At 42.7% G+C, this 20,695-nt stretch overlaps 1 protein-coding gene and 1 pseudogene across 1 annotated transcript; both read left to right on the top strand.

Moving 5' to 3' along the window:
• Positions 1 to 2,445: 2,445 nt before the first annotated feature.
• Positions 2,446 to 6,379, top strand: LOC132637446 (17.1 kDa class II heat shock protein-like; annotated as a pseudogene).
• Positions 6,380 to 19,413: 13,034 nt separating this feature from the next.
• LOC132638403 (17.3 kDa class II heat shock protein-like) lies at positions 19,414 to 20,314 on the top strand. Its single transcript, XM_060355297.1, has one exon. It carries the CDS (start codon positions 19,656 to 19,658, stop codon positions 20,127 to 20,129), a length of 474 nt encoding a protein of 157 aa, XP_060211280.1. The 5' UTR covers positions 19,414 to 19,655; the 3' UTR covers positions 20,130 to 20,314.
• The last annotated feature ends 381 nt before the right edge of the window (positions 20,315 to 20,695 follow it).

The raw sequence follows: 20,695 nt of genomic DNA, 5'->3' as shown, positions 1-20,695 counted from the left end.
CCTTTTTGCTCAAAAAAGTGTCGAAACAAAAAACAAACACTATACAATCCAAACACATCCGAAACTCATCGGAATCTAACTAAAATTTGTGAACAAGTCCAAAATCATCATACGAACCTGCTCGAACTCTCAAAACTTACAAACGGACCGTCTTGACCCAATGTTGACTGTGGTCAACTCCAAATCATACCAAAAGATAGTTTCTCAACCAACCACCCAAATCTCACTCGAACCTCTCGGGAACCGAACCAACGACTCGAGTAAGTCATAAATGATATTCTGGACCTAATGGAATTGTCAAAAATTGATTACGGGCACGTTTACCCAAAAGTCAACTTTTGGTCAAACTTCAGCATTCAAAACTCCAAAACTTAGATTTTCTTCTTCGATTCTCATCCAATTACCTCGGGAATGGAGTCACCCATCCCTACAAGTCATAAACATCACAACAAATCTCCGATCCAGGTCTAATTTCTTCCTGTGACCATCTTTATACCATAAATAGGCATATTAAACATTAACCGACTTAATTGTCAAAAACCAACCAGACAAACTCTAAAATTAGCCCCGTCAATTTTCACAAATCATAACTAATATTTCACATCTAACGGAATCTTCAAATTGACAATCAAAGCACATTTTTCCAAAGTAAACAATTTATTCAAATAATTGAATATTGGAATTTCCAAAGTGAAACCTTCTCTCGAAGTGAACCAAATGATATTCGTTTGACTTTAAATTTGGCTAGCAAGTCAAATAATTATAACGGAGCTTCTGGAATAGACGACACGCAAAGTGGAGCACCGGTTCTCAAAACGACCGACCGGGTCGTTACACCCCGATTTACTTTTTCTTCTACTATATTCTCTACATGGTATCAGAGTCATAGTCATAGATTGGCTTCTGAATTTTATTTAAGATCATGTTAGTGGTAGATTCAGCTTGTTTTTCTAAATAGATTTGAGCGGTCGTGTTAATGGACTGGGATGGAATTATTAAACCAGTCTAATTACAAGGTATATAAGATATGTATGAAGTCATACCTTGTAGGCGAGGATTTGTGGGATGTTGTTAATGGGAGTAACACAAGTCCTCCTTTCATCGGACAAGAAAATAGCGGCACATACAAGAAGTGAAAACAGATTAATGTGAAGGTGGAGTGCATCCTAAAGAGGTTCATCTCGCACAACTTGTTTGATCTTATTATAAGGTGCAAATAAGCTCATGAAATATGGAAGACCCTTGATCGTTTGTTCAGTAAGAAGGATAAAGCGCGACTAGAGATCGTGGAGAATGAATTGGCTAACACCACTCAATTTAGCGTTTCTATTGCTAAGTATTTTTTGAAGATTACGAACTTGAGTTATGAGATTTCTTTATTAAATTTGGACGAGGCTATATCTGAAGCACGAATGAGAAGAATTATCATTTGTGGGTTGAAGAAAGAATATATACCTTTTGTTACATCAATTCAAGGATGGGCTCAACAACCATCCTTGGAGGACTTTAAGAATTTGTTTTCATCCAGGAGTTACGAGCCAAACAGATGGCTAGTGTATGTTTTAAAGAAAGGGAAGGAATTGTTCTTGTAGACAACAAGAGGAATTTTTAAGGAAAAACATTCAGAGATAGGACACACTCTCGATCTCAAAGTAGTTTAAGCTCGCCATAAATTGAGAAAGAGTCTACTAATAACTATAAGAGGACTCTCAAATGTTATCGGTGTGGTAAATTAGGACATATAAAAATATATTGCAGAGCCAAGGAGAGCAATGTGGCTCAAACTGGGAAAGCTGCTGAATAAGAAGAACACTAGTAAAGTGCTTTATCGCTAAGACATGAGCAGTAGATGCCATGGCCTCCATCAATTTTGAAAGAGACTGGATTGTTGATTCATGATGTGGGCACCATCTTACTAGAGATCAGTCCAAATTTTCCACCTTTTGTGAATACAATGACCATGAGGTCATTGTGACAACTGATAATAAAATACATCACGTGAAGGAAGACATTGTTGTCATCAACAAGAAGCAAAAAGATTCTGAAGACATTAACACTGGTGATATAGTAGCTGCTATCGAGGAAATCAAAGAAGCAGATCCTGAAATTAGTAATAAGAGTCTAGACGTGAAGGATCTTGAAGTAAGTAGTTTGGAGTGTGAAATAATAAAGTAGATTTTTTGCACGTACAAAAAATCCTAGCTATTTAGTAAATGTTGTAGAATAGTCTAGTGTAGTATCATGGATAATCATCTTGAAGAAAAATCTAGATATTCTAGAGTAGTGTTAGAAGACAAAGATAATTAGATTTTTCTTATGGATGTATCTAGAAGAATATCTAGAATCGTCCCTAGACTAGTATAAATAGGGGTGCATTATGATTTGTAACCAACCCATACAAACTCAATACAAGCCAATCAAGGAGTCTTCTTCCATAACAAAGTTTTCTACCTAAAATCTTTCTTTGCCTTTCTAAGCTTCCTCTTCTTTAGTTGAATCTTCTAATCTAACAACGATCTTGGGCTAGCAAAAGGTATCCCCGATTTACTTTTTCTTTTGCTATATTCTCTACATAATACAAACAATACTAAGTTCTGCATGAATAGGGGAATTAGCAAAGTATTTACAATTAAAACCAGTGATCCAACTCCATTACTGTCTCTAAACACTCCACCAATGCCTCCAGTGTTGTGGTGGATTTGAAGGCACCAACAATGTTGAGTTTGTACCATGTGCTTGGTGGTTTGTGCCATGACACATGAATTTGTTTCTTAGGGTTTGTATAGGCTCTTTCATTGTAAGATGATGATATTCGATACGACGATTTATAGTATTCTTAAGGTCTATTTTATTGGTCACGTTATTGTGGTTGTCGTTGTTACGATTGATCCAAATAGCGCAATTTATAAAGGGAAATATAGTTCCCAGTTTGTTAAGTTTGTGGGTAATGTAGGAAAGCTATTTCGAATAGTATCCGACCAGTGTGAGCTGTGATTTGGATCAAAAGTTATGTGAAGCTTGTCCCACATGTTCTTAGAATCAGTGCATTGGGTGAAAATATGCTCAACGGCTATCGGATCTACAGACATGACATTGGTCATCGATATTCATACCAATGTGCTGCAAGCAGTGTTTAAAAAGGCGGGGCGTAAGGCGGGGCGTTTTACATATGTCTCGATGAGGCGTAAGCCCCGAGGCATGGGGCGTAAGCCTCATGGGTATTTAATTTTTTGTATTTCATAAATAATATAATTATAATAAATATTTTTAAATAGGTAAAATTACATAAAAAATAAAAGAAAAGTGTGTATATATATATATATATATATATATATATAACCTTACAAGTTTAAACAATAAAATGAAATAAAAGCTATTATGAAATGCAAATCAACTCTAACATCTTAACTTTCAAACAATGAAAAATCACAATTTGTTAAAACAATATTACTATCATTCTATTCATTGTATCTCCCTATAAACAACTTTATCAGTATTATAATTGAAACGTAACTCCTTCATGAATAAAAATAAAATTACTTTCAAATAGAGAAATAATAAAATATGATAATTTTAATACATAGGACAAAAGACCAATGACAAGTGAAAATTCACAATTCGGTTATGTATTCTTAAAAGAAATATTAAGTGATATTCACCCTCACGATGTTCTCATATAGTAAATATGCAATACTACGACTTGTTATTTGAGTTATACCCAATCTTCTTATTTCGGTAAATGAAAAATTATTAAGTATCAATCATTTGTTAAAGAATTATGAGGGTCAACGGATTTAATTAAGGAATTTAACATATAATTGTGTAAGAACTGTTAGGCGAGCCCGAGCGTTGAGCGTTAGGCGTGTTTAGGGCGTACAATCGGGCGCTTAGGGCGTAAGCCTCGCAGGAATTAAGCCCCGCACGTGAGCCCTGGGGCATTTTGCTAGTGCCCCGCCCCGGGGCGAGCCCCGAGTCGAGTCCCAGAACTGTCTTTTAAAATACTGGGTGCAAGTAAGCTTGACTAGAGATTTTGTTATGGTAACATTGCCATGTAAAAATTTTAATTTGTGGAGGCAATTAAAAGTCCAGATCAAACTAAAGTTTTTACCACAATAAGTAGGAGGATCAATGGTAGTGTAACACGAGGCAGTGCTGAATTGGGAAACAGTCTAGAGCAACAGGGGCGGACCCACATTGAGCAAAGTGAGTGCTCGAGCACCCATTGACAGCATCTCGAGCTATATATATTTATATATAAAACTCAACAAAGCGGATATATAAAATGCTTAAGCACCCATTAAATAAACATACCCCTTGGTGCGTTGGTGGAAAAGTAAATATCACAGCATCTGCTTGCGTGAGATTCGGGGGTTCGATCCTGGCTGCATTTTCTTTTTGAAACGCTGGTTCGTAACTTCTTTATTAAGTTAGTGTTTCTAAGTAAGTCTTCACTGCTTTGTTTCTCAATTTTTTGGGCAGATTCTTCTTTTTATGTTTACCACCTGACTTTCCTTTTCTTTTCTTACTACTAACTTAAAAAAAAAAAAAAAAAAAAAAAAAAGAGGGGGGGGGGGGGGGGTTTACCTTTTTAATTAGTTTGTTTAATCGTGGTGAAAAAGAGAGAGAGTTATCACTTGTATTAATGTTCTCTAATCTTCCCTTCAGGGGCGGGTTTAGCATATATTATGGGAGTTCTCGGGAATCCCCATGTATTTGTGCGGATCCTATATTTGTATTGAAAAATTTAATAATTATATAAAAAATACGATTTGAGAATCCATTAATAAAGTGTGTTGTTGGTTCAGTGGCAAAGAAGGAACTCTTAAAGCTTTGTTTCTTTTGGTCAAGGTTCGAATCCTTGATCACCTATAAATTTTTGTTTTGTCTCTTTGTATTTTTTTATTTGAAATGGGTTGGAACCCACAAAGGATCCGCCTCTGCTTCCCCTCAGTATCTTAACTTGAACACAATAGTTTTTCTTTTCCTACCACTTTACCTTTTTTGATGACTATTATTTGTTGTTAAAGGCGAGCACCCATGACCTTAAAATTCTGGATCCGCCACTGTAGAGCAACGTCAAACAACTGAACTCACGGTCCGTCCCGTGAGTTCTCAGTAGAACAACATATCTGAAGCTTACACAGCTCGTACACATGGAGAAAGGGATAATCCTTACCTTGGATGACACAAACTAAACTCTTTACACCTCACTTCACCTTGAAGAAAGCTTGGATCTAACCACCAAACGAAGGAGATGAACTATGCTAGTACCACGAACTTTTCGAAGGAGGAATCACGTTGAAGTCTAGTTGGACTTAGCCCTTGATGATAGGAGAACACTTTAGGGAGAGTTTTGGGAACCTTATGGTCCGTCTTGAAGTGAAATTTGAGATAAATGAGCTTAGCACCGCTTGAAACAAATATATAATATTTCCACCGCCATCAACATACGGAGCAACATGCGGCCGTATGTTGCAACATACAAACCGTACGTTACCAATTTTCCTCAGGAAACTCTTTGAATCTATGCCTTGATCAGACAATGGACATATGATCCGTACCTCCAATGTACGGTTCGTATGTCACTCCACAAGTAGAGAAATTTTGCTGAAACTCATTCTCTTCGATGCGTTTAGCCTCTGATCCTTAAGAAACCTCTTTAACATTGTTTAAATCGTCTATAACCTTATGAATAACCTTAATCCCCCATGTTTGCATCAATTAGCTATGGCACGTCCTAACGTAAAAGTATAGGGTGTTACATCTGACTTTTGTGTTAGTAGGATAAAAGTTTAGTGATTTTTCTATTAGAAAACATAATTATGTGATTTTTATAAATTAAAAAAAAAAAAAAAAAAAAAAGGTTATAATTATGTGACCATTTATGAGATGTAGTCTCTATTTGTCTTATATGATTTTTTATTCTACTTCTTAATTACATTGAAGAGAAACAGATTAAAATTTAGCCAAATTACTTTTTAAATTAACGAAATTTTTAAATTTTCCACTCTCCAGCACATCATGGACGCTGCAACCGATGATTCTGATAAAGTCCGTCAATGCCCCATCAAGGAATTATGTTCGTGACGCTAAAGCCTTAGCTGCCACACCAGCTGACGTCAAAGAGTACCCTAATTCCTATGTGTTCATTGCAGACATGTCAGGGTTGAAATCTGGAGATATCAAAGTGCAGGTGGAAGATGATAATGTGTTGTTGATAAGTGGAGAAAGGAAGAGGGAAGAAGAGAAAGAAGGGGCAAAGTACATCAGAATGATGGAAATGGAGGCTCTCTACTTTGATGTTTGTGGTATGAAAGATAGAGAGCTAGCATTGCTACTCATTTCATCTAGATTTTCTATGTTTTATGAAATATGTTGAATGGAAAATGTGAGGAATTAACTACATGTGTATGTGTGCGATCTCTTGTTTAAATCATGTGATTTGCTACTCTGTATTCTGTTCTGTTTCTCCAGTTGCTATGAGCATATAGGGTGCAGTTCTTTCTTTCTTTTTAAATCTGAACAAGGAGCGAATAGTTTTATTTTCCATAATGTTTAATTTTATAGCTGTGAGAAACTAGTTCTATGTAGAAAATAATTAAGGTTTCGAGAGTACTGGTTCAAGAAATTAGGCCTTTGCTGGATTGTTAGTACACAAATTCTTCAGGATTACAGAGCCAATTACAATTCAAGAAAGTAGAATTTTGATTTTTCCGACAGCAGGGAAGATAAAAGAAAGGTGGTTCTAATGTATTGCTATTAAATTATTGCCTATGCTTCAAATATTGTACAATGGGTGGTTTTTTTATTATGGCTCGGTAATTTTCACCTTTTGAGCTGGGCCATAATTATTTAAATTAAGCTTGTATACGGTAAAAATCAGATACGCTTTAAACCGATGAGACCAGGAACCGAAGGAAGAAGGGGACAAGAACATGCACGAGGACTTTCATTCTGAACCAGAGGAACGCTTGGACCGGGGCCAAGGAAGGGCATCATTTGATCCGGTTTCTTCATGGCCGAGTTGGTCGTTGTCGTTGGTCCGTTAGGTCGTGGCCGTTAGTCCGTTTATTCGTGGTCGTTGGTCCGGGAGATCTGTTGCGCGATTGCCACGCGTCGATAACGTCCTGCTATGCTTAACTGCCAATTGTACGGGTGTCAGACCGTACGGCCAACCTAACCCAACCTAATCCAAGTCAGAGTTTTTCTTTATTTTTAGTTTTCTCTTATTGTATGGAGCCCATGAGACAACACTATAAATAAGGGTCATTGCCCACTTTTAAGGGGTTGGCTCCTTAACATCAAGAACATTCTTTTGTACTAGAAATATATATAAATCTCTCTCATTATCGTGTTGCAATCCGAATTCATTATGTTCATCTCTATTACATTTCTTCAATCAAGTAACACCCATATATTAGTAAACATACAAGTACATAGCAAACCACCGATTATTAGTTTCTTCTTCATAGCATATTCATATATTTCTTTTCTCTATCAAAGGATTCAAGGCACAACCACATATCCTATACCTCACCCACAAATTTAATTGATTATCCAAATTCGGGGTAAACAGTTTGGCGCCCACCGTGGGGCTAGGATAATAGTGGTCTTTTACCTTGATCTCTACCTTACCCATCAAAAACGAAAACATCTTCTGTTCGTCACTGAAAAAATGGACTAAATGGCTGACAGTGGGCAATCTGGTCACGTCAACAATAACGAGATCGTGGCCGAAAACGAAGGCAGCGGTCCATGAGGATTGTCAAACCCCGCTGATCCTAACCCCGTTAATTCGAGGGAGGGCCTCAACCATCAAAACACCGTGGACCAGGAGAATGCCGCCCAACCTGCTACCGACCCTTTAAATACACACAATTCGATTACTTTGTCCCGGACTCAGGGCCAGAAAGAACCGGAAGCCCCAAATGATAATATTGACTTACGTTTAATTTTTGAAATGTTGCAGGAACAGAGAGCGGCGATTGCCGAACAGGGAATCGCGATAGCCCGGTTGCAAAACGGAAAAGATAAAACGACCTCAAAGGAGGCGAAGGGTGCTGCCGAACTCGGGAAAGATGAGGCACAGATGGTCGAGAGCAATGGGTCCGGAGCTGGTTCCTCCACCGAGGTTCTGAAAATGCTCGAGACTTTGGCAAAACGGGTAGACTCGACCGAAAAAAGGGTGGAAACGTACAACTCTCGGGTGGACCAAATCCCTGGGGCTCCGCCTTTACTAAAAGGGCCGGATTCGAAGAGGTACATCCAGAGGCCTTTTCCTCCGAGTGCAGCTCCGAAACTAATCCCGAAGAGATTCAAAATGCCGGATATCCAGAAATATGACAGCACAACGGACCCGCACAAGCACGTGACCTCATACACCTGCGCTATAAAAGGCAATAATATGGAGGAAGATGAAATTGAACCGGTATTGCTGAAGAAGTTCGGGGAAACTTTTTCAAAAGGGGCATTAACATGGTACGACCATTTGCCTGAGCATTCGATCACTTCATTCGAAATGCTCGCCGATGCCTTCATAAAAGCTCACGCCGGTGCAGAGAAGGTGCAGGCCCGTAAGACAGATATTTTCCGTATAACCCAGAGAGACTATGAATTACTGCGTGAATTTGTCAACCGATTCCAAAGGGAACGAATGGAGCTCCCCCCGGTTCCAGAAGAATGGGCTGCACAAGCTTTCACAAAGGGGCTCAATGTTCAGAGCTCAACGGCTTCGTTCAAATTAAAGGAAAGCTTGCTGGAGTACGAGGCTGTGACATGGGCTGATGTCCATAACCGATACGAGTCGAAGATTCGGGTGGAGGATGATCAATTCGAACTTCCCCCGGGGCCAATAAATGTGAACAAAAGTTTTGAGAGACCAAGAAAAGGTTACGAAACGAAGGCCGAGCCGTCGAGGGAGAGGTATCGGCCATATTCCTATTCGGAGAAGCCAAGCTTTAGGTCGGAGAAATCAAGGGTTAGCCCAAGCCATTTCTCCGATCGGGGTAATAAACGGGTCGAGCGCCCGTCGAACAGTCGGGGTCTCTCGTTCAGGAGTGATGCCGGAAGCTCCGCCGGCAATAAGGATTTGCCAAAGATATCAGAGTAAAACTTCAACGTCAGTACCTCGGGCCTCGTCTCGGCTATTGGCCGTGTCCCGGATGTAAGATGGTTGAGACCTCTAAGGCCGGATCCGTGCCAACGGGACCCGAGCATGGTGTGTGAATACCATGGAACCCATGGTCACAGAACCGAGGATTGTCGCCAGCTAAGAGAGGAGGTAGCCCGGTTACTGAAGAACGGTTATCTCCGAGAATCGCAGAGTGAATGAGCCAAAAGTCACTACAAGGAAAGGGAGACTCATAAAAGGGACGAGCCAGTAGAATTCCAGCATATAATCAACATGATAGTTGGGGGTACCGATGCCCCTTGAGGGCCGGTGATGAAACGGGCCAAGGTTTCTGTTGTTAGCGAAAAACGCAGCCGGGATTATTTACCCGAGGGTTCTATCTCTTTCAGCAACGAGGATGCAGAAGGCATCATTCAACCGCACAATGATGCATTGGTAATTTCTATTCTTATCTTTAAAACTCAGATTAAACGTATTTTGATTGACCCAGGTAGCTCGGCCAACATCATCCGGTGGAGAGTGGTCGAACAGCTAGGGCTGCTCGATCAGGTCATACCGGTAGCCCGGGTACTCAGCGGGTTCAACATGGCGAGCGAAACCACAAAGGGGGAGATCTCATTTCCGGTCAACATCGATAGCACTATCCAGCAAACGGTGTTCTATGTAATCGAAAGGGACATAAAGTACAATGCATTGCTGGGTAGACCTTGGATACATAGCATGAGGGTCGTGCCCTCAACATTACATCAGCTGCTGAAATTTCCGACCCCAGAGGGAATAAAAACCATCCGAGGAGAACAACCCGCTGCAAGGGAGATGTTCGCGGTCGAGGAGGCGACGCCTCAGCCCGAAAAATCGGATCACAAAGAAGGAGATCCAACCGGGGAACCGAACACCAAATAGCAATCAAAGCACTCGGGACTGGATCCAGAGTACGAAAAGGATAATTTCGACGTACCCAGATCGTTCGTCATGCCGGATGTCTCGGATGCAACCAAGTCGACAGTAGAGGAGCTGGAGCAGATCATCTTGTTCGAGTATCTACCGGACAGAAAGGTATACCTGGGCAGGGGGTTAACCTCGGAGCTCAGGAACAAGTTAATTGAATTTTTTCGAGCTAACGCAGATTGCTTCGCATGGTCCCATATAGATATGACAGGTATATCACCGGAGGTAGCAACTCACAAGCTCAACTTAGACGGGAAGTTTCCCCCGGTGAAGCAGAAGAGAAGGCCCATGGCGGAAGCAAAACCCGCCTTCGTAAAAGACGAGGTAACAAAGATTTTAAAAATTGGTTCTATTCGGGAGGTAAAGTACCCGGACTGGCTAGCTAACATGGTAGTGGTGCCCAAGAAAGGTAATAAATTTCGAATGTGTGTTGATTACAAGGATTTAAATAAAGCATGCCTGAAGGATTCATTCTCGTTGCCTCACATCGATAGAATGATCGATGCGACGGCCGGGCATGAGATGTTAAGTTTTCTCGATGCCTACTCCGGGTATAACCAGATTCGGATGCACCCGGAGGATCAAAAGAAAACATCCTTCATTACCCGATACAGGACTTACTGTTATAATGTCATGCCTTTTGGATTAAAAAATGCCGGTGCAACTTACCAACGCCTAGTTAATGAGATGTTCGAAGAACAAATAGGGAAAACAATAGAAGTTTATATTGACAACATGGTGGTCAAGTCCCTGGAAACAGAGGACCATTTAAAACATTTGCAGGAAACCTTCGACGTGCTCCGCAAGTATAACATGAAGCTCAACCCGGAAAAATGTTCCTTCGGGGTAAGGTCCGGCAAATTTTTAGATTTCATGGTGTCAAACCGAGGGATCGAAATCAACCCGGACAAGATCAAAGCCATCGAGGATATCGAGGTGGTAAATAACGTCAAAGGAGTATAGAGGCTCACCGGAAGGATAGCGGCGTTGAGTCGCTTCATATCGAGGTCCTCGGATAAGAGTCATTGTTTCTTCTCCTTACTAAGGAAGAAGAACGACTTCGTTTAGACACCGGAGTGCCAAAGAGCTTTACAAGAATTGAAGAGATATTTGTCTAGCCCCACGCTGTTGCACACACCAAAGGCGAACGAGCCGTTTTTCCTCTACCTTGCTGTCTCCGAGGTAGCGGTAAGTGGCATTTTGGTGCGAGAAGAATCAGGTACGCAATTCCTTATCTATTATGTAAGTAGAACTTTGGGGGATGCGGAGACCCGTTATCCCCACTTGGAAAAATTGGCACTGGCACTGGTAAGTGCTTCTAGAAAGCTCAAGCCCTACTTTCAATGCCATCCAATATGTGTAGTAACTACTTACCCCCTGAAAAACATCATGCATAAACCGGAATTATCGGGTAGACTAACTAAATGGGTCGTCGAAATTAGCGGATATGATATCGAGTACAAACCTCGAACGGCCATCAAGTCCCAGATCTTGGCCGATTTTATGGTAGATTTCACCTCGGCTATGGTCCCCGAGGTTGAGAAAGAGCTTCTGCTAACCTCGGGGGAAGCCTCGGGTATTTGGCCGCTACATACGGACGGAGCCTCAAACCTCAAAGGTTCCGGGTTAGGGATCGTCCTTAGAACCTCGGCCGGGGATGCCGTAGTCCATTAGAACTGCTAAATTGACTAACAATGAAGCCGAGTATGAAGCCATGATTGCAGGTTTGGAATTGGCTCGAAGTATGGGGGCCAAAACAATCGAGGCAAAGTGCGATTCACTCTTGGTCGTAAACCAGGTGAACGGTTTTTTCGAGGTCAAGGACGAACGGATGCAGAGGTATCTTGAAAAAATCCAAGTGATACTACATCACTTTAAAGAATGGACCATGCAACATATACCGAGGGAGCAGAACAGCCAAGCCGATGCATTGGAAAATCTGGGATCCTTGGTCGAAGGGGAAGAAATCAATCCCAGGACTACGGTGCACTTGTTGAACACGGCGATAGAAAACGGACATGCTGAGATACACACAATGGGTTTAACTTGGGATTGGCGCAACAAGTACATCGACTACTTGCGTGATGGAAAGCTCCCGAATTACCCAAAAGAATCACGGTCATTAAAGACCAAAGCTGCGCGTTTCTGCTTAGTGAACGGCCAATTGTATCGACGATCTTTCTTCGGCCCCCTGGCTAAGTGTTTGGGCCCCGGAGAGACGGAGTATGTGATGAGAGAGGTGCGCGAAGGAACCTGTGGCAACCACTCCGGTGCTGAAGCTCTGGTCCGAAAGAACATCAGGGCTGGTTACTACTAGAACCGGATGGACGAAGACTCGAAAAATTTTGTCCGGAAATATGACGGGTGTCAGAGACATGCTCCGATGATTCACCAGCCCGGGGAGTTGCTGCATTCGGTGGTTTCACCTTGGCCTTTCATGAAGTGGGGGATGGACATCGTTGGTCCATTACCATGGGCACCAGGTAAAGCCCGTTTCATTCTGTTTATGACTAATTATTTCTCTAAGTGGGTTGAAGCGCAGGCCTTTGAGAAAATCAGAGAGAAGGAAGTCATTAACTTCATATGGGACCACATCGTCTGTCGCTTCGACATCCCTGCTGAGATAATCTGTGATAACGGACCCCAGTTCATGGGTGGCAAAGTCAATGATTTTCTCGAGGGATTGAAGATCAAGAAAATTGTATCAACCCTGTATCACCCGTGTGCAAACGGATAGGTAGAATCCACGAACAAGACAATAATCCAAAATCTCAGGAAAAATCTTGAAGCGTCAAAGCATTACTGGAGGGAAATATTACCGGAGGTGTTGTGGGCATACAGAACCACATCAAAATCAAGTACGGGAGAAACTCCTTTCTCGTTGGTCTACGGAGCTGAAGCCCTTATTCCCGTAGAGGTTGGTGAACCCACTCTCCGGTTCAGCTATACTATCTGGGAGTCAAACGAGGAGGCCATGGCCGTACAACTCGACCTCACAGATGAACTTCGCGAAAACGCGTTAGTCCGTATTGCAGCCCAGAAACAGAGAATGGAAAGGTACTACAACCGAAGAGCCAATGTTTGGCATTTCCAAGTTGGGGACTTGGTGCTTCGAAAAGTTACCTTGAACACCAAGAATCCCAACGAAGGAAAACTGGGTCCGAACTGGGAAGGTCCGTATAAGATAACCGGGATAACGGGCAAAGGATCGTATCAGTTGGAGTCCATGGACGGGCAACGGTTGCGCAACAATTGGAACATGGCTCATCTGAAAAGATACTACTGTTAAGGTATGGACTCCCCATGTTGTCTATTTAACCTTTCTCTTTTGCAGAAAAATCGAGAGCCGGATAAAATTATAATTTAGGCCTGCAAACACATGTTGCACTCTTTTCCTTAGTACAGTTTTGTCCCAAAATGGGTTTTCCGACAAGTTTTTTAATGAGGCAACAAGTATAACGTGTTACTCGACAAAGACGAAGACAGACGCCCGAAAACTCGGGGTCACGACCAACGAGTGGGGACTTAATAGCACTCACCCGATCTTGCAGCTCGGATAAGAGCTAGGGGACTATCACACCCACTCCGAAGTTTTCCCTGGTTAGTTGAAACCGGAGGCCGCCCCCAACAAAACAAAACCGGATCTTCCGCATTAGGTTCCGATGTAAGGACCAAACGATCAGAATGAATCATGTCCCCATAATACTTGCTACGGCAAAACCAAGAACCGGATCTTCCGCATTAGGTTCCAATGTAAGGACCAAACGATCAGAATGAATCGTGTCCATTTAGTATTTGCTACGGCAAAGGCGGAAGGGAAAAATTCAGTCTCATGTACACAAACATTTGCAATGCAAAAGTTATCGAAAGTTAGGATAAACGAGATCTCGGATGGCTTCCCGATGATAACTGCCGTATTTCGGCACTATTTCATTTATACACCTATACCGGGCACTACGATCGAAATTCGATAAAGGCAACAAGGTCATAGCGAATCGAGCCAAAATCGTTAACCCCACAAACGGGGACTTTTACACCAAAATCCCGCTAAGGCTGAGACTCAGGTGTCTGAAATATACCGGCCCTAAGAAATAGCCGAAAAATACCGGCCCTAAAAACGCCCGTCGTGATTCGGAGACATCCAAATTCACAAAGTGTAGGATGAGTCCCATGGGCAAAATCTCCATAACATTCCCGGACGACATGTACCGGATGAAGAAAAAAGCCGATATATAAGCACAGTCAGAAATAACGACTATTTAAACGAACCGGCAATTCGGGCGAAAGTCATGACAAACAATCATTCGAAGAAAAGAATCAAGAAAAACACATGTTCTATTTATACAAGGGATTTTACATCAGAGACCCCTACAAAGGCAAAAAAATAAAAAGCTAAGTACAGGCCCTAAATCTATCCGGAATGGCTGGAGCCGGAGTGTTCAGACACTGTCCGCTCGGAGTCGTCGGAGTCATCCCCGAGGGCACCCTTAGCCTCTTCCTCGATTCTTCTAGCCTCGAGAATAAGGGCCGGAAGATTCGTAAAGCCATGCTCGGCTTGCTCAAGGGTGATCCTCCGAGACTTTCATTTTTCGTACTCAGCAGCAATAGTGGCATGAGCCTCGGCGGCCTCCACGCTCTTTAGAGCTTCTTCCAAATCGGCCTCGGCCCGGGCTAACTTTGCCGCCAGAACATCCCGAGCTTCTCCGAGGACATTTTGCATCTGAATGGCCGACTCGAGCTCGGCCTTGAGAGTGTCATTTGCACCGATTGTCTCTTCGAGCTCGGATTTTAGATCAGCACACATCTGGGCCCTCTTCTCCGCCTTCTCCTCGAGCACCCTCATACGCTCTTTGTCCCGGGCACTCTGAGATTCGAGCAGCCGATTCCTCTCGGCCAAGCTCGTAGCATCAGACTTCGCCGAATCCAGCTCCCCCCGGAGTTGAGAGAGGGTGGTTTCGAGCTCACCAAGCCTCGAGGAAAATTGAGCGTTATCTCGGCTAAGGCCGATCTTGTCCACTTCGAGACTCCGGTTGTACTCGACCATCTCGGCCAGCTCTCCCTTCAATCGACGGTTTTCAGCCTTTGTTGCATCGAGCTCGGGTTGGAGGTTGGAGAGAGAAACTGCTCGGCTCAACTCATCCTCCTTCACCCACAGAAGGTGCTGAAATTTTCCGTCTCCCGACCTTAGGCATCCAGTTGGCCCTTAAGATCGTCCACCTCTTGCTGAGCACGGACGAAAGCCTCATTGACAAGCACCACACTCTGCAAATGAAGCAAGTTAAAAACTTGAGCAAACAAGGCTAAAACTCTCGGTGGAATTCTGCAAAGAAGGCTGATAAACTTACCCGGTTACCCGCGTGCATACCCTCGTTAATGAGGCACTGCCAAGGGACCCCGTTCATCTTCCGCTTGTCCGCGTCCGAAACCAGCGGCCTGAGATAGCTGGCTACACCCATCGGGCGAGAAAGAAAGCTGCAATCCTCGGGAACGGTGATCACAGCCGATCTTGTCCTCCTCGGCTCCACACTTGGGGCCGGGAAGGTGAGGACTAAGTTGTTCCTAGCACCGGACTCGGTGGTCCGACTAGCCGCCCTCGTGGCCCGGGGAATCGGGAGATGAACGAATCCAGCAGCTTCGCCGGTTTCGGGAGGAGTATCCAAGAACATGTCTTCGAATTCATCTGATCTCAAGGGCTGAATTGGGGAACTCGAAAGGACTTCAGCAGCTTCAGCAAAAGCAGGGATCTCCAAAGACGCAGCAGGCTCGTGCTCGGGCACCGGATGAACGTCAAAAGGGACTTCGGTCTCCGCGACCGGTTCGGTCTTTTGACTGTCTTCGGCAGCCACCGCCTCCCTAGATCTTCTTGTCCTTTGTAGGGGGGTCTCCTCGGAAGAAGCGTCGCCTGAAATATCGATGAATTTAATCGACCTTAGAGGAGTTAGGAAATGAATTTCTTCCTCACCTGTGTATAATACGGGAGCCAAGAGTCCTTCCCCGGCTGAAGGAAGGGGTGAAACAGTGACAACCCCTTCCGGAATAGGGGCCACGGAAGAGGCCTCACTGATCCTCCGAACGAGGAGCTCGGGCTCTGCTTCGTCCCTTAAGGTCCTAACGACGCTCCTCGCCCGTTTCTTTGGTTTCTGCCCTTTGTCCAAGGGCCTTTTTCTCTTGGCAGCAGCAGCAGCGAGGATACGAGATGCACCTACTGAATCGAACTCCGGTGCCGACGTTGTGGATTCGGCTGCTGACTCTGGTCTGGGATCCACCGAGCCCTTGGGCAAACCTGAAAATCGAAGACGCAATAAATACGGGTAGTAGAAGATGCAGTGAACACGGGTAGCAGCAGAGTATTACCGTGGTTCTGGGCAACCCATCGGCCGCGTGACAGGTGGCCCCACGTTCGGTCGTCGTGGACATGCTGGCTAAGGAGTGCAGTAACCCATTCGTTCAGATCCCGGACGACCGGGGGAATCCATCCATTGGCTAATATAAATAAGAAAAGCGATGAGAAAGTGGAACCAAAGTTCGATAAAACATACAAAAGCAATTACTTAGAGTTCAGGCTTACGCTTGTTGTTCCACGTTTCCGGAAAAGGCATGTAATTGTCCGGAATGATGTCCGAGGTCCTCACCCGGACATATCGCTCCAACCATCCCCGGAACAACCTCGGGGAATATAAGCGTATCAAGTGGGCCTGCGTGAGCTCCTTCCCGGCATTGTTGGCCAACAACCGGAGGCATGCCACAACCCTCCAAACGATCGGACCAATCTGTGCCAAGGTCACGTCATAGGTCCGACACATGTCCAAGATGACCGGATCGACCGGAGGGTCGAGCTTGAGAGTGAAAGGGTAAGTATACACATATAAAAAACCTTATCGGTGGTCAGTGACTGATTCACTTGGCCCGGGGGCAAAAACTTGAACTGGACGGGTGTCCCACCCGCAATTAGCCCGGACTAAGTCGAGTTTTTCCTCAGTAATGGATGAGGGATATCGCCTCACATCAAACCCCCTATCGGATACCGAAGAAGGTTTTTCGACCTCAAAATCTTTGTTGAAGTTAGGCTTGGCCGGTATGATGTCCGAGGCAGTGGGCTCGAATGTGCTCTTTGCTTTAGTTGGAGATGCAGGTTCGATTCCTTGAGATGAAACCGAGGGAATATCATGGGAAGTGGTTTCAGAAATTTGAAAATATGAAAAGAAGAAGTTGAGTGGATTCAGAAAGGAAGTTAAAAAATAGTAAGGGAACAGACGGTTCAAGGAATGACAGAGTAAGAAGCAGCAACACTCAAACAAGAGCAGCTAGTAAAGATGGTGGCAAAGTTGCTTCCTTTCACGTGGTATAGGCGATGAATCAGCAACAAACTTGATATGGAGGATAATTAGATATGGTGAAGATGAAGAAATGCAGTGAAGAGTGAAGATGAAGAGAAATGAATCGTAAAAATGAGAGAATGAAGAAGTTGAAGACGTTTTATAGACGTGAGGTTCAGGCGGTTACGGTTTCCAGCCAATAGGGGGCGCCACGTGTCCCATAATTAATGAGGAATGACTTGAAACGACGTGCGTGCGGCGGTTGTCAGAGCGGACCATCCGGGATAAGACACGTGGCCGATGAAAAGGGGACGTGACGCAACTGTTCCCGCCAAAGTGAGAAGATAATGACGGACAAACGGAGTCGCCGATTTCTTGATTCATTCACTTCCCGTTACTCCGATAAATCTACGGTCCGGGAAGTGTAGGGACTAGTTGTATACTGTAAAAATCGGATACGCTTTAAACCGGTGAGACCAGGAACCGAAGGAAGAAGGGGACAAGAACATGCACGAGGACTTTCATTCTGAACCGGAGGAACACTTGGACCGGGGCCAAGGAAGGGCATCATTTGATCCGGTTTCTTCATGGCCGAGTTGGTCGTTGTCGTTGGTCCGTTTGGTGGTGGCCGTTAGTCCGCTTATTCGTGGCCGTTGGTCCGGGAGATCCGTTGCGCGATTGCCACGCGTCGATAACGTCCTGCCATGCTCAACTGTCAATCGTACGGGTGTCAGACCGTACGGCCAACCTAACCCAACCTAATCCAAGTCAGAGTTTTTCTTTATTTTTAGTTTTCTCTTATTGTATGGAGCCCATGAGGCAACACTGTAAATAAGGGTCATTGCCCACTTTTAAGGGGTTGACTCCTTAACATCAAGAACATTCTTTTGTACTAGAAATATATATAAATCTCTCTCATTATCGTGTTGCAATCCGAATTCATTGTGTTCATCTCTATTACATTTCTTCAATCAAGTAACACCCATATATTAGTAAACATACAAGTACATAGCAAACCACCGATTATTAGTTTCTTCTTCATAGCATATTCATATATTTCTTTTCTCTATCAAAGGGATTCAAGGCAGAACCACATATCTTATACCTCACCCACAAATTTAATTGATTATCCAAATTCAGGGTAAACAAGACTAAAATTCATATTTTTAACATGTGTGCTCTTGGAAATGATTGCCACTGTTTATAAATAGCTCGGCTATCAATCTCTGTGAGAATTAAGATGGTAAGCAATTCTGAACTGATGACTGCCAACTTTTCGCCTACACATTCAATTGAAAATCGTTATCTGTTTAAGCCAATGACACTAAGTTTTAGTTACTCATTTGAGAATAAATTGTAATAACAAGATAGCTGAAATATCTAATTTTCGGTACTTTAGGCAGAAAGTCTATGTTTTCCTTTTGGCAGCAAATTATTACGTATATTAAGTCAAAGTCAAAGATAATTTTTTTTTTATATTATTTGCATTTTCTTTGTTCAATATTTTGGTCCATCCTACTTTTCAATTTATGTGAACCTTTTCACAATACGAAAATCAAACTTTATAACTTTGATCGTAAATTTTGACATAAATTTTTCAAGTTTAGAAAAATAAAAATTATATATTCGGAAACTACATAAAAATACAATAAGTCATGATAATTTATAATTCAAATAATTTAGAAAAAATGTAACAAAAACGTCGTTAAAGAACCACCTCAAAGACTCCCTAAATAGTAATAGGTTCACGTAAATTAAAATAAAAAGAGTAATTTTTACTCACATTTCTTTCAAAATGTTCTCTAAAAAATAATTTTCTTAAGCCGAGAGGGTTTACCCGAAAGAGGCTTCAAGGTAAAGGCCTTTGTACATCTCATCCTATAAACTCCATTTGTGTGAATATACACGATATGTTGTAAAGATAAGACTCATTTAAAAAATTCCATTATAAAATCACTTCCAAACAAGCACTTTAAGTAACTTTTTAACGAGTGTACCAAAACCTTAAAAAAAGTGTAACGGAGGGACTAACAATCGGCAAAGTTCTAGACAATGTAGCACAGGGACAATGTGAAGAGCAGAAGCTCCTAGAAACTTCCGTCATTCTTCTTCTATTTTCCTCCGGAAGTTCCACATTTCCGCTATATAATCACCCCCCTCTACCCCAACATTCCCTGCAATCAGAATCCAACACACAATTTGAACGTTACAAACACAAATCACACATCAAAATTAAAACCAGTTGATCAAAGAAGAGAAAAATGGATTTGAGGCTGATGGGTATCGACGCACCACTCTTCCACACACTCCAGCACATCATGGACGCTGAAACCGACGATTCCGACAAGCCCGTGAATGCCCCATCAAGGAACTATGTCCGTGACACTAAGGCCATGGCTGCCACACCCGCAGACGTGAAAGAGTACCCTAATTCGTATGTTTTCATTGTTGATATGCCAGGGTTGAAATCTGGAGATATCAAAGTGCAGGTGGAAGTTGACAATGTGCTGATGATTAGTGGAGAAAGGAAAAGGCAAGAAGAGAAAGAAGGAGCAAAGTATATCAGAATGGAGAGAAGGGTCGGCAAATTCATGAGGAAGTTTACACTTGCGGAGAATGCGAATAATGATGCTATTTCTGCTGTTTGTCAAGATGGGGTTCTGACTATCACGGTACAGAAGTTGCCTCCTCCTGAGCCCAAGAAACCCAAAACCATTGAGGTCAAAATTGCATGAAATATTGGTGAAGTTATGACTCTTTTTTGGACATGGAAAAGAAATGTTATTTGTTTTGATGTTCGGTGGAATGATGTGGTACGTAATAAAAATGGTAGAGATGTAGTACTGATATTGTACTCCATTTATTGGGCATGATCTTTTGTATGTTTCTTGTTTAGTGCAGTGAAATGCTTCTTCTAGTATATTCTGTTCTGTTTGCTCATTGGCAATCAAATGCCCATTACTTTTACTTTAGCCTATGATGGTTCCCCCCTTCTATATAATTCTAATTGAGGTGCGTGAGTCCATAAATAACGGACGATAAGTATAAGTGGTGCTACTTTTAGTGGAATTAGTAACATTGATCCAATTGTAACTAAAGAAAAAAAACATGTCCTTGTCATTCATAAATTTCATTCTTAAAAATAGTTTAAGATAAATGGATTAAAGGTGTAATGAACTTTACACCAAGTAATAAATTAGATTAGGGATGTCAATTATACAGATGAGGTCAAGTTGGAGCAAATTAGTTTATGTTACTTACAGCGGAAAATGAGAAGGCGAATAGAGGATACAAGCAGGGG

Source organism: Lycium barbarum, chromosome 4, assembly GCF_019175385.1.
Source record: "Lycium barbarum isolate Lr01 chromosome 4, ASM1917538v2, whole genome shotgun sequence".
Lineage (NCBI taxonomy): Eukaryota > Viridiplantae > Streptophyta > Magnoliopsida > Solanales > Solanaceae > Lycium > Lycium barbarum.
This window is presented reverse-complemented; position numbering and strand designations above follow the sequence as displayed.